Below are 13,578 nucleotides of genomic sequence, written 5' to 3'. Positions count from 1 at the left end.
TGTTCTTAACTGGTACAAGCATGGTGCTTTGTTTGTTGAGATCTGTTTTGTTGTATATCCATGAAAAACCATCTTGACCCTCAGTTTCTTAACAAAACAAAAGAAGTAAAACAGTGTTAACTCGGGGTTTAGCAATTTATCCAATGAGCTGCCTGTCATTTTTGTAAACTAAAGAGGAATTCCCATCTGTTGGCCCTGCCACATGCTGTCAGTCTCTCTGTGTGCCACCTTACATGGCTCACAGGTGTAAAGGCAAGGAATGAGCTTTCCTATGTTAATGCACTTCTAAATCTTAGTGAACACCCAGGGTCTCCAGGCATCCAGGCTTAATAAATTATTTAAAAATATTACTGCTAGGTGCATGTGGAGTGGGAAATGGCTCAGAAAAGGATGGTTATTTTTAAAGATGATTTCTGGGTAAATCCTTTATGTTACTTTTTGTTTTCTCCAGACTTTCTCAAACAGACCACGTATGAAGTGGAGGCGTTCTTAGAGGCCATCCAGTTCTTCCGGCAGGAGAGAGGCCACTATGGCACGTGGGAGATGATAACTGGCAATGAAAAAGAGGTAAAAGAATATATTCCTGATGGGGTTTTGGCTTTGGGTATTGCAGCTCTGAGGACAGTGAAGATTATAAATTCTCTTAGCAAAAAGGGCATCTTAAACAAGAAAATTTTGTAGATAGAAATACCTGAGATTTTAAGACATCTCCTACTCATATGTAAGTGATAATTCTTTCTCAATAAAAACTTCTAAAACAGAGTCTTGTAGAGTAGCAGTTACACGTAAACACCAAAAATCTGTGTACTTCAGTTCTGCAGAAAAGAAATGCTAAGGCCAGAGTCTGGGTCCATCCTTAGGCACCTGGCTTTGGAGCACTCATGGTAGCTGAGATTACCCCACAACCCCACTGGCATCACTCCACATGGCTTTTAGGGCATTATTTACACCCTGATTTCTAGGTTTTTTTTCCAAACATTGAGCACTCAGCAGCACATGTTTACTTATTTACTTTAGTGCCAACTCCTGGCTGTTTTCCTTGATGAAATCTGGCTTCCCTTTGGAAAAACGGAAAAAACCTTAAGGAGAGTGGTTTGTTTTAAGGAAGCAGATTATTGTTTTAGAAGAAGCCTACCTTTGAAATGCTGAGAAATGTGGAATCTGGAGAAAAATCTATAAACAGTGTCTTTCCCACTGCCATCATGTCAGTGATTGAAGTTCCCTGCTAACATCTGATAATAAATTCTTACTTTAAGGAGTTACATGAGGGGTTTTCTGTTCTCCCTTCCTCCTTCATGTTATGGGGCTATTTTAGTGCTAGTTTCATTTCATGTTTTATTTTTCCTATTGCTTGCCAACATCTTACTCATAGCCCATATGTCTCAAGAGAGCTGTAATCAGAAGACATCCAGCCTAGTTCCACTATTATCTTCTTAGCAATAATTCATTCTGTAAGTATAGTGTGTTCTCATGGCCTGCTTGGACCAAACATAATAATTATTTTAGGCAAATATCCAAGCTAAGTGAGTGGTTTGGAGCAAGCAGGCTGAAATTTGTTGCTGTAAAAGTCCCTGAAGAATGCCAAGAAATGTATTTGCTGACACTTATTTGTGGTGGCTGAGTCCCCACCAGGTCAGTGCACACTGGGGCTGCAGCATGGCTGGAGTGGGAGCATGAGCCCAGGCACCTGAAGGAAGATCCACCAATGCCTTAAAAATGTTCCCAGAGAACTCAAGACTCTTCACAATATAAAATCATGGAATCACAGAATATCCTGAGCTGGAAGGGACTCACAGGGCCCATTCAGTCCAGCCCCTGGCCCTGCCCAGACACCCCAACAATCCCACCCTGTGCATCCCTGGGAGCTTTGTCCAACCCCTCCTGGAGCTCTGGCAGCCTTGGGGCTGTGCCCATTCCCTGGGGAGCCTGGGCAGTGCCCCAGGACCTTTGAGGGAAGAACCTTTCCCTGACAGCCAACCTAACCCTCCCCTGACACAGCTTCATGCCTTTCCCTTGGCTCTTAATCTATCTGATCCGTTCTCACGTTTATTATTTGTGATAGTTTGGGTTATTCATGAGATCTTTTTTAAGGGAGCCATTAGTTTAGGACCTGAATTAGTGAATTGCTTTTGACAGGCATTTGAGTCAGCAGTGCTGAATATGAAGTGCTGCTGTGGCATTATCTTTAAGTACTTAAATGAAACTCCAATAAAAGTGTATTGCATATTTGAGTATATTAGAGGTATATTATGGCAGTGTTATTGAGGTACATTATTGAGTGTTGTATTTCCATAGGGGCTGTTTATGCCCTGTTTTGCACTGGCATGCAGTCAGAGTCCTTCTTTACTTGTGCTGCTCTAGTTCATGCCAGTTCCCTTGGCTGGTGTTGGTGCATGTCTCAGATCCCTCTGGCTGCTTTAATACATGAGGTGCGGTGTCTGGGAGCACGGACATGAGTGAAAAAAGCCCTGGCATGATGAAAATGGAAAGTTGAGGGGTGTTTTTGCACTCTGTATTGCCTCAGCCAGCAGCTGGGTACAGCAGGGATGTGATCCTGAATGTAGATTGTGCTTGGGCTATTGGTGCAGCTTTCTCAGGCCAGAGACAGTGTCCATAAATAAAAACGTGGAGAGGGAGGCCTAGACTCCCCAAATCAGATGTTTATTAAGTCTTGCATATTCATTTGGTGCATTTGAGTGGGATGGGATGGGTAAAGAAGGAGTTGCAGTTCAAATCTAGGCAGAGAGAGTGCAAAGCCTCTGTGGGTAATTCCTGGCAGCTGGGAGGGAGGGACAGCTGAGCCACTGCCTGCACACATCACTCTGCTGCAGTGCTCAGCCTTCAGGTAAAGAACAGGGTGAGAACTTGGCATTTTCATCTCCTGACCATACAGATCCTGAGCAACCTGGTGATGGAGGAACTGCTGCCTAACCTGCAGACAATGATCCTGCCTAAAATGAAGGAAAAGAGAAATGACAGGAAACGGGCCTGGTTTGGGGTAAGGACTGACACTTGCAGAGTAGCTGTTGCTCATGGCAGCTCTCTGTGGGTGCAGATTCTGATCTCTGCTTTTCAATTTTATTTGGTTCCAGATTGTAGAGGAAACCTATGGCTTAGTCCAGCAGCAGGTGGCAGAAGGATTAAGCACCTTGAAAGAAGAATGCAGAGAATTTGCAAAAACTCTTGAAGGGACCATTCGTTCAGACATGGATCAGATTCTGAACTCCAAGAACTTCTTAGCTGGAAAAATCAAAGGTTGGTAGAGGAGCAGCTGTGCTTTGGAGCAATTCTCCAATGTCTCCCATTGTTGCTCAAATTACCAGATGTGCTTGTTTTGAAATCCTTGTGTGTTTTGAGAAACCCAACTGGAGACACCAATTTTAAGAACACAAACGAGCCTCTGCTGCCTTTGGTGGGAACTGATACCTGTAGCCACTGTGTCTGTGCAAAAACCAGGTCTTCTCAAATTGGAGCTGACAGGTTTTGAGTACCCTGATCAGAGTTGTTCCTTCTGCTTTCATTTTCACTTACACAGTCTTAGGTAGTGAAGATACAGGTCACGTGAGCATAATTGAAAGACCTGATCTCTAGGAATGCACCACAAAACCAGGTTCTGGTAACGTGACAAGTCCGTGGGCTTTCAAAGAATATTTAAGCCAAAGGGCTTCTTAGGTGTTTTTTATTTAATGTGAAGTAATCATAATTTTGTTATGAATATAAAAAGGAATGTAAAGAGCAGGAAAAATGTTGTTGTGTTGCTTAAGCTGGCAAATAAATAAATAAATAAATAGCTGGTAATGATACTCAGAGCTGCCCTTTTCTCCACCCTCACAGTGCCCCCATTTGCAGTGTTTGCTTAGGTGAGGCTTGGCACAAGAGTTTTCATTGTCACTCATACAACTGTGAACTCCTTTCACACCCTCATCAGCTCTGTGGAGGTGTGACTCCAGGGAAAAATACAAAAACCATTGAATTAACTGTAAAGAGGTAAGTTCCAATTAATTGTTTCACTGTCTCTAAATGCAACTGTTGTCCTGTGTTACTCTCCAGCCAGTGTTTCTGAGCCTGCCCAGAAGTGCTGCACAGAGAATATCCAGCCATTCCTCACCTCCATCCTGGAGGAGCTCATGGGCCCTGTCAGTTCCGGATTCACGGAAGTGCGCGCGCTTTTTGACAAGGAAGTGAATGAAATCATCCAGGACTTCCAGAAGACCAATGACATGACCAGGCTAAAAGAGGTAAGACGAAACAGAGCTGGAGCCTTTATATCAGCACAAGGATGTTCTGGGCTAGGCCTTAGCTGGCTGCAGGATTTACTTTCCCAGGTGCAAGCACGTGAGCACCTGGTTTTGTAATTTAGAAAGTCTTGTGGTATTTGTGTAACCGGAGTGCAGATACCAGGATTTGGGTTAAAGCCAAATTGTTACATTCTCTATTAAAAATTCACTTCTGGTTGCTTTCTTTCAACCTGCATGGGAATGCAGAATGTGGATCAGCTCATGACCCTGCCCTTCAACTCTTTGAAAATGGAGCCCTGCTATCTGAAAGTGAACCTGCTCCAGGAACTCCTGCAGGACCTCAAGAGTCGCTTCAAGGTCTATCACATCGATTTTGTGATTCAGAGGACACAGAACTTCATGCAAGAGGTACTGTAAGATCCAGTTTTTCCTCCTGGGAGAACAGGTTAGGTTTGTCCTGCTAATCTGCTTCAAAGTAATCTTGGTAAAAGCTGTGAAAGCGCCTCAGAGTGTCTCTCAGGCAAGGTACAAGTAACAAAACCTGAGAAAACCAGCTAGAAGCTGCTTGACACTTATATTCGTGAGACTCTGTGTATGTGAGTTGTTCAGCAAGGCATGAAAATTTTGCATGGATCATCTGTTCCCCTGAACTTTCAGATTCTGAATTCCCAGTGTCTCAGCACCCAAGAAAGTTGTGTAACTAGTGGAGTGGCTAAATTCACCTGATTCCCTTTCTCAAGGCTTGATTTTTCAGGAAGGGTGAACACTATTAAATGTGTTCCAATTCCAGACATTCCAATTTTACCAAAATGGAATGTCTGCTCCTTGGTAGTTGATTTTCTCACTAATATAAAGTAAAGCAATTAATGTTAGAACTCAGAGACAGATGTTTCAGGGTGTAGGTGCTTCATCCAGCCTCACTTTTCAGGGGACTGGTGGAGGTGACAATATCATTCCAGATACTGAACTCCACCTCTTTGTCCCTCTCTTGTGTGTGCTGGTACAGGCTCTGCTTTGCCTGGATTCCTCCTGGATGCCTGGCCAGAAGTGTCTGAGGAGCTGGCCAGCAGACTGATTTCAGTTGCCAGATCACAAGGCAGATTTGGCCTTGGAGCTCTAAATTGAACCCTGTGATTTTAATGTGTATTTGGGAAATTTACTAATCTGCTCAGTAATCTTGTGAAATGGAGCTGGTCCAGATCTATGAAGTAGAAGTTATGAATATGGAAAACAAGTGTCTAGGACAGTGCTGGGATAGGGTTTTCCTAAAAGCAGCTCTTCTGAGTACAGCCAGGACCAGCAGCCAAGGAATTACTCAGAAATAAAATTCTGATTTCATGTCTGGGTCTTTCAGGGGGGACCATTCCAAAATGCTGCCAAATAAAGTGTCTTTCACTGAGTGAAGACCATGAGTCAAGACAAAGAAGTAGACAGAAAATAAATCCCATATAAACCAGGAGGTCGCTTTTTTTCTGAACAGAACATGAGTCAAAATTAACAATAAATAAGTTAAATTATAATAGTAGTTGTTCTAAACATGCTGTTATTGCATCTTCCTCTTTAAGAGGCTGGTATTTTCCTCATAAAAATATTGTGTAGTTTCCCTTTTTTGTCCATGGACGTTTATTTCATAAATAAGTGAAATCAGACATGTCTGTGTTAGTGATTTGGCTAAAATGTACCTCGGGTGGAGGGTGGAGCAGGGTTCCTTGCCTTGGGAGCCTGGCATCCTCTAGTGGCCAATTTCAGGAAATCTGGGAGCACGGTGCTCAACTGGCTGAAGGAATGCCCCCCCTGCATATCTCCCGGTACTTCTCCAATAAGAAAACGTTAAAATTTGAATGGAAACAGCAAAAGATGGCAAAGCCTCATTAAATAGATTCAATTACCGCTTGCAGAACTGTTTGTCTGAAATATCTTCAGAGTAGAAGCATAATATTCTTAATGATAAGCTGAAAATATGGTAAATGCCAGCTTAGCATAATTCTGTGAGAAATGATTGCACTCTGTGTGATTTTTGCTGATTATTTATTTGTATTATAATGACAACTACTAAAAATGATGTGCAGTATGATTAAATACTGTTTATTAATGATTAATGATAGAAGTCAATGGGAGTCTTCTTATTAGGGATAATAAGTTTTGACTGTGGTCTGTATACACAGATAATCAATTCTACATTTTGGCTCTACCACCATCAGTTTGGGTGGGGACATGAGATCAAATCTGTACAAGAAAGCTGGGACAGCATGATAATGATACCACAGCTTTTAATTTTATTTATTTATTGCAGCATTTCAGTGGTCTTTAGAGCACCTTCTCAGAAACACAATTTAAATTAACAGTTGCACGTATCATGTTTGCAGGAATTTGATGTTACTGGTCTTTAACAGTTTTTTTTTTTAATTACTATTTTTAGCTGATGGAAAATGCAGTTTATACATTTGAGCAGTTGTTCTCTCCAAGCCACCAGGCAGACTCAGCCAAAGTTGCAACAACCATTGAAAAAGTCAAGCTGAGAGTGCTGAAGGTAAATGTCATGTAGCACATTTGCAGGCTGCCTTTCTGGAAACAGAATATATTTTATATGAACGTATGTCAGTATTTGAAAGAGGATGAGCTGAAAATACTGATTTGGTGGCACTAGCAAATCTGCCCATTTGGGATATAAAACCTAGTTCTGGGCAGACACTTATAGAAGTATTTGCATTTGCAGTCCCTTTAATTGTAGGTAAATCAGATTATTAATATGCTGTGTATCTGGATAAATAATTTTTAATTAACTTTATAATTAGCCTGCCACTGGAATTCATTACTCTCAGAATGGGCAGTGCTGAAACACCCGGGGAGGGCAATCAGGGGCTCTTTCTAGCCTAAGAGTTAAAAGAAGCAAAAGAGATCCTAGAACAGTAGATTTTAGAGTGACTTTATAGAAGCTGGACTAACCTGCATGGCCATCCCAACCCTGTGCACCTGTGATGCAGCAGCTACAGGCTGGCAGGAAGCAGTTCCCTGTGGGAGTGGTGAATAACCCCAGGCACGTGTGGGCTTGTTTCTCTCTGGTGTGTTTTGGCAGCAATATGACTACGACAGCAGCACCATCCGCAAGAAGATATTCCAAGAGGCACTGGTGCAGATTACCTTGCCCACAATGCAGAAGACACTGGCTTCAACATGCAAACCAGTAGGTGTCTGGGACTAAAAACCTCAAAAACCAATAATGGAAGGCAGGAGAGGAACAGCACCTTGGCAGTAATTCCTTAACACTGTCAGGCTGTTTTCTCTCAAAGGACTGTGCAGATTTCCTGCCTGCTCGGTGCTTAGATGTGCCACTTCATGGGTTGGGTAGGTGTGGAGCACAGGGACAAGCATTTTATCACCTGGTATATGTGTGCAGACAGCTCATGTCTCTGTCACAGAGGAAGCAGTGGTGGAACAAACCTCCACAAGCCCTTTCTGTTTAGTTTCCCACCAGCCTTTTGTATTTGTGCCTCTGCAGAGATGAGCAGCCAGCTCGAGAAGCCAAAGTGTGGCACAGCTGACAGGCCCCGCCAAGTCCTGATCTTTTACTTGAAAACCTCCAGGTGATTTATGTAGGTGCCTCTTCTAGAAATGAGCAGAGGTCACTTAATTTACTTTTTTATAGACCACCAAGCAGCTGCTTGATGATAGTGATTCACTTAGACAGATGGGTATAAATCAGGGAGCTCAACGTGTTACACACCTATTAGAAAAACAAAACCAAACCCCGCATCTCCCATGTACCGTGGACTTGCCTCCTTGGACAAACAAGTTGTGAGGCATTTCCTCAGCAGCTGTTTGTTTCAGCAGGCAGTGATCTGCAGTGCTTTTAACTGTGGTTGTACTGCAGGAACACTGTGTGGTAAATACATAATTGATTGTGGACACACGTAGCTCATGGAGTCATAGTTCAAACAGTGCACCCCAGGAGCTGTCACGGGGTGTGGCAAGACCTGCTCCATGGCATCTCTGAGCTGTTTGACTGCAGTAGGACTCAGAAGTCCTCAGTTTTCTCCATCTGTTCTTTTCTTCCCTACCTGCACAGGAGCTGCAGAGATATGAGCAGTACATTTTTGCTGATTACACAAGTGTGATCCAAGTAGAGAACGTGTATGAAGAGATTTTACATCAGATGCTGCTTGAAGAGGCCCTGAAAGGTGAGAACATTTCTGAGGTGACAGGAATAACATTGCAGCCTGTGGCCCATGAGCTGTTCCTTCAGAGCTTCCCAGAGCCCTCACCTGGCTGCTCCTGTCCCGCTTTCTCCAACACTGATGGTTACATCCCTACAGTGTTTTTTCATTTGGCTCACTGAAGATATGTTGCAAGCCCTAAAATCTGATTTATGGGGCAGCTTTACTAAATCCATGGAACTCAAGAGTGATGGCTTGGCACAAGCCTTTTTCTAACAAAATATAATTATGGCAACTTCACTTGATCTCGATTCCCTATCCTTACTTGTGCAGATTTGGTGATGACTAAATGGCAAGAGTATGCCAATTGCAAGACTAAGAGAATTGCAAAGACTAATGGTAACAGAGATTAATTTCCTCAAATGAAATGAACAGCTGGATTCAGTTTCCAGTACTCACTGATGCCAGTGCAGTACTCCTTGCAGATCTCTTTGCTTCTGTGTCAGAAAACGAGACCATTCTTAATAAATACTACATATATACCTATATAAATGTATATATAAATCAATACTTTACTTGTATTTCTGTATATGTGCCTGTCTGTCTATACCCTGGATAAAAGACAGGCAGATGTACTGCACAGGATGTTTTCACAGACCATAGGCACTCCTGTTCCAAAACAGCAGTATAATAATTGTAACCAGCATACTTCTATTGGCATATTCAATGTAAATCCTTCTGCACTCAAGCATTACCCTTGTGCATTGTGGGTCCTCTGCTTCAGAAATGCTTGGGTCAATACTAAAGTGCCATTATTCAAAAAATAAAATCCCCATCCCCAGAAAAGAAATGTGAAGTAAAAGGAAGCTGAAAATTAACATTAGTGTTGTCTTTAATATCAAAATGTACAACATAAACTTGGGAAAGCACTGTATGTTCTTCCCTGTGCCTCTGTCAGCCTTCCCAAAGCAGTTTGGTGTTTCTGTTTTATTCAGTGATCAACGAAGCTGCCGTTCTGAGGAAGCACAACCTGTTTGAGGATAACCTGAATGTGCCCTGCGAGAGCGTGTCCAGCCTGACGGAGCTGAGGACCCCCGTGGGATCAGCACAGGGCACCCCCGCCAAGGCACCCCCAGCTCCCCGGGCCGAGGGCTCGGACACCGAGAGCCACGGGGACGAAACGCTCGTCGTGACAGGGAAAATCGTCTGGGAGAAGGATGCTGAGGAGGGAAAGTCACCAGACAAAGAGGCAAGCGCCTCTGCTGGTGCAGCTGGTGATCAGGCCAGCAGGAGGGAAGCAGTGGCTGTTACAGACATTGGTGACAAACAGGAGTCCCCTTTGGCTGGCCACACTAAACGAGCTGGAGAGGGAAAAAGTGCATTGGAGAATGTATCAGAGTGTGTAGTGAGCACTGAGGGAGAACTCAAGGCACAACAAAAAACTGTGGAGGAAAAAGTGGCTTCTGGGACTGACACTGCAGTAAAAAATTTTGAAGCCAGCCCTAAAAAAGAACTGAAGGTACCTGAAGGAGCCGTGGAGGAAGACATGACTTCAGGGAGTCAAACAGTAACTGCTGTGTCTGCCAGCAGCACTGAGAAAGCAAGCACCGCACAGGAAAAAGTTTCTGAGATAAAGCTCACTTTCCCACCTGAGAGTGTAACAGATACAGAGATTTTAGGGAGTGCAGAAAATAAAAGCAAGGTAGAAAATGAAACTATGGGAAAATTATCTCAGAGTGAAAATGCAGTAGGAACAGGGTGTGAAGGGGATAGTAAAAAAGGAAGCGGTGTAAGTACTGAGACAAAGATTGTTTCCCAGGATGAAAGGACAGGGAAAGCAGAGTTTGGGGATGGTCCTAAAAAAGAAAGCCAGTCAGAAGAAAAGAGTTGTAAATCCCCCGATGATGTGAATGAGATAAGGAGTTTGCTGACGCTGACAGTTGAGATCCCAGCAGATACTCCAGCTGAGAACATAAAGGAGGTCTGTGAGGGTGAGCTGCTGAAGTTGCAGGAGCACCATAATGGGATCTACGAGTTGAGCGAAGTGGCTGTGGCAGAAATTCAGGTGAGCCAGAAGATGAAAAGTGAAGATGCAGCGGAATGTGTGGAGTTCAAGGAGGAGCAACCATCCTCAGCCAGCCTGGGGACCGATGGTACGAGGGTAGAGAGCGTGCCCAGGGGGGCACAAGCACCGTGGCTGGTGGAGAGCTGGGCTCCCCCTCAGGAGGCAAAGGCAGAGGTGGAGAGCAAACCAGGTGTGCGGTACGCAGGGGCGGGAGGTGAGAGGTTGCAGCCAGAGGAACAGACGGGAATTGCGATGTATGGGGAGGAAGGAACAAGGAACAGCCCCGCTGTCCCGGAGGACGGTGGGACACAGAGCCCCTTTCCGAGCCCTGCTGCAGATGCAGCCACGGGGGACGTGCCCATCCTGGATAGAGCCAACCCAGGACTGCTGGAGCCGGTGTCCCTGGAGCCGCAGCAGCGCCAGGAGCAGCCCAGGGCAGGGCGCACGGCAGACACAGAGCCTGGGCGGCCAGAGGGGGAGCCGGGAGATCAATCTTTACACGCAGGAATTCAGAGCAGCGGAGGAAAAGCGATTCTCCCAGAAGAGCATCGAGAAGATGGTCCTGCACAGCAAAACTCTGAGGAGTAAAGAGCAGCTTTCAGCCCAGCCCTGCAGGACCTATTCGCTCCAGTAATCCCTGTTCAGTTTTGAATATTTGTTCAGGTCGGGGCTGGAGGAAATGCGCTTTGTTGTGGCTCCTGCAGCATTCCCACAAATCCCTTCCTGAGGCATGGGTGATGGGTTTCGTTCTGGTTAAAACCAGATTACTGCTGAGGAATCTCATCTGTCACTTCAAATCTGCTCCCTTTTAAAGCTAGAGAAAAAGTTTGGAAATGTGACCACTGAATGCTTCAAATGCCCAACTATCATCAACCTATTTTAACAACTTAGCTGTTCTTAGGGATCCTCTTGATTTTTAAATGCATGGTTTTGACAAGTACCGCTCTGATTCTGGTGGTTGGTACATACATACTCGAGGATGCTTTTAGTATTTGCATGCAGTATACAGGAAACAAAAACATTTTTTAGTAGTAAACAGAACCAAATAGTTGATTTAGTAGATTGCTGAAAAGCCACACTGTGCAAAATCTGTAAACTCATTACTTAATTATTTTCAAGTTTTGGCAGATATCAAAGACAAGCAAATATTCTGATTTTTTTTTTCTCTTATTGCTGTATTTAAAAAGGGGAAAGTATGGGAGCAGGTTTCTCAGTCCCACTCTGCACTTCGGGGTTATTTAGCCTTCCAGAGCACTTTATGGCTATTTTGTTTTGTTTTGTTTTATGGAAGGGAGAGAAGAGAATGTTTACAATAACTATAACCATTGGGCAGCATTTCTCTGGTTTAAATCCCACCATAAAATAGATTCACTTACAGCTGTTTCATAGAGAATATTGAGTCCTGCCATTCCCATTCCCACTGAGTTACTCAGGTCTGTAGACCTTTTTAGGTGTGGAAGTCATGTAATAAGTGGCAACAATTGTGAAATACTAGAATCATTGCATCTAATTTCTAATGCAGATGTTAACTGAAGTGACCAGGCAGCCAGAGGTTGTTTTTCATGTGCTTAGATTTTGGAGGGCAGAATCACATTACAAAAGCAGTTATTAAAATGAGACAGTTGCTTTCATACACACGATCTGTATCAAGCCATGATCTTGGCACAGAGTTGCTTAAATGTGTTTTTTGCATCTCAGTTTGCACAGCAAAGCTTGGAGATGAAACCCAGTATTTTAGTAAATTGGCCTTTCAAATGCAAGACCTCACTTTAGAGGTCAGTTTAAAGCACCTTGAAACTCTGGGCCGGTATTTTGAGCCTGTTTCTGAATGTCATACAGTGCAGGACAGCAAAGATTAATTATAATTGCAGCAAGGACTGTAGGATTTATGCCCATAAAGACATGGGAAGAAATAACAAAGTCCTAGTAATATAATATGTGTTAGCATTTAACTTCAGCAAATTGTGCAAAGTCTTTTAATGCTATCAAAATATTCTTTATTACTAACAGAAAATTGACACTAGAGGAACAGGCAAATATTACTGTGTGAGGAAGGAACCTTGCTGAGTAACTGGATTAACTACTCTGTCACTACAGTAAAATAAATGCAGTTCCTATTTATTCTAGAAGCTGTACTGTGGTATGGAAACGTGAAGGTCGCAGACATTTTTCTTGCAGAAGTACTTTGACTCGTTTCCTCCTTATATTTCATGCAGAAATACGAATTTGGAAACATACAAACCACTGCCAGCATATTTTTTTTTACGAATCATTGGTTATTTCACTGTCAGCTGCTTCACTTTTACAAATCATTAACTATCTTAAATTGGTACTGAGTGTTAAGTGATTTCAAATTTATAAAGTGCTCTAGAGTTAAGCAGCAGCAAGCAGCCCTTTTATGCTAAAATTAAGGGACATTATGTGGTTTTAATACTTTTTTTGTATGAAAGACAGCATGGCAGCAAAAAAGACTGCAGCCTCCTGCAAAAGGAAACTAATTCATTCTAATATGAATTAGATACATCTGTACAGAGAGCATTTTGCATAAGTATTTCCATAATGGTAATATTGGAGTTATTTCTGTGGCAGGCCTAGATCTGGTTAATATTTTCCTGTGATACGTGTTGCATTGCTGAATGCAGATGCTCAGATGTTTTTCACCAGTGAGATGGGTAAGGATGGGGGAAATTCAGCCTATATAATTTAAATTGCAGTTCCTTGTGGCCATGGGACTTTTTTCCTGGTTTGGGGTATTTTCTGTCCATTTGCAAATGGATAAAGTAGTGCTTTTCTAGTCTTTACCACAATTGGTTAGCAGCGACAGCTTGGTTAGCAGAGCTCAGCAATCAGCAAGGTTATGTGGGACCACTGATCAGAAATTATAATAATGGAGCCATTCCGTTGTTTTTGTTGCTTTCTTAGTTTCCTTCACAAACCGGGAACTGTAATAAATAAATCGCTTTTCACGGCCCACGGCCGAGAGTCGGGTGCCCTGAGGGGAGCGGGCTGGGGTGTGGAGCTCCCTGGCGTTCCTTCCCCCTGTTAAGGGCCAGGACATGAAACACATTTATTTGTATTTGCTTGGAACTTTGTACAAACGCTTGTCACGGAAATAAAGACG

General features: G+C 43.3%; 1 protein-coding gene across 1 annotated transcript in view; it reads left to right on the top strand.

Moving 5' to 3' along the window:
* The window catches only part of NIBAN1 (niban apoptosis regulator 1), a gene marked incomplete at its 5' end in the record, with an annotated part of 28,598 nt that extends 15,026 nt beyond the window's left edge, over positions 1 to 13,572 (top strand). Inside the window, 9 exons of the mRNA XM_005423765.2 lie at positions 452 to 567; positions 2,894 to 2,998; positions 3,093 to 3,255; positions 4,051 to 4,238; positions 4,485 to 4,646; positions 6,658 to 6,768; positions 7,315 to 7,422; positions 8,305 to 8,416; positions 9,388 to 13,572. Of these exons, the coding sequence (XP_005423822.1) occupies positions 452 to 567; positions 2,894 to 2,998; positions 3,093 to 3,255; positions 4,051 to 4,238; positions 4,485 to 4,646; positions 6,658 to 6,768; positions 7,315 to 7,422; positions 8,305 to 8,416; positions 9,388 to 11,045 (2,723 nt within the window). The remainder of the gene's footprint in view (positions 1 to 451; positions 568 to 2,893; positions 2,999 to 3,092; positions 3,256 to 4,050; positions 4,239 to 4,484; positions 4,647 to 6,657; positions 6,769 to 7,314; positions 7,423 to 8,304; positions 8,417 to 9,387) is intronic.
* Positions 13,573 to 13,578: the final 6 nt, after the last annotated feature.

Source organism: Geospiza fortis, unplaced genomic scaffold, assembly GCF_000277835.1.
Source record: "Geospiza fortis unplaced genomic scaffold, GeoFor_1.0 scaffold229, whole genome shotgun sequence".
Classification (NCBI taxonomy): Eukaryota; Metazoa; Chordata; class Aves; order Passeriformes; family Thraupidae; genus Geospiza; species Geospiza fortis.
Note: the sequence above shows the minus strand (reverse complement) of the source record. Positions and strands in the feature narration are given on the sequence as shown.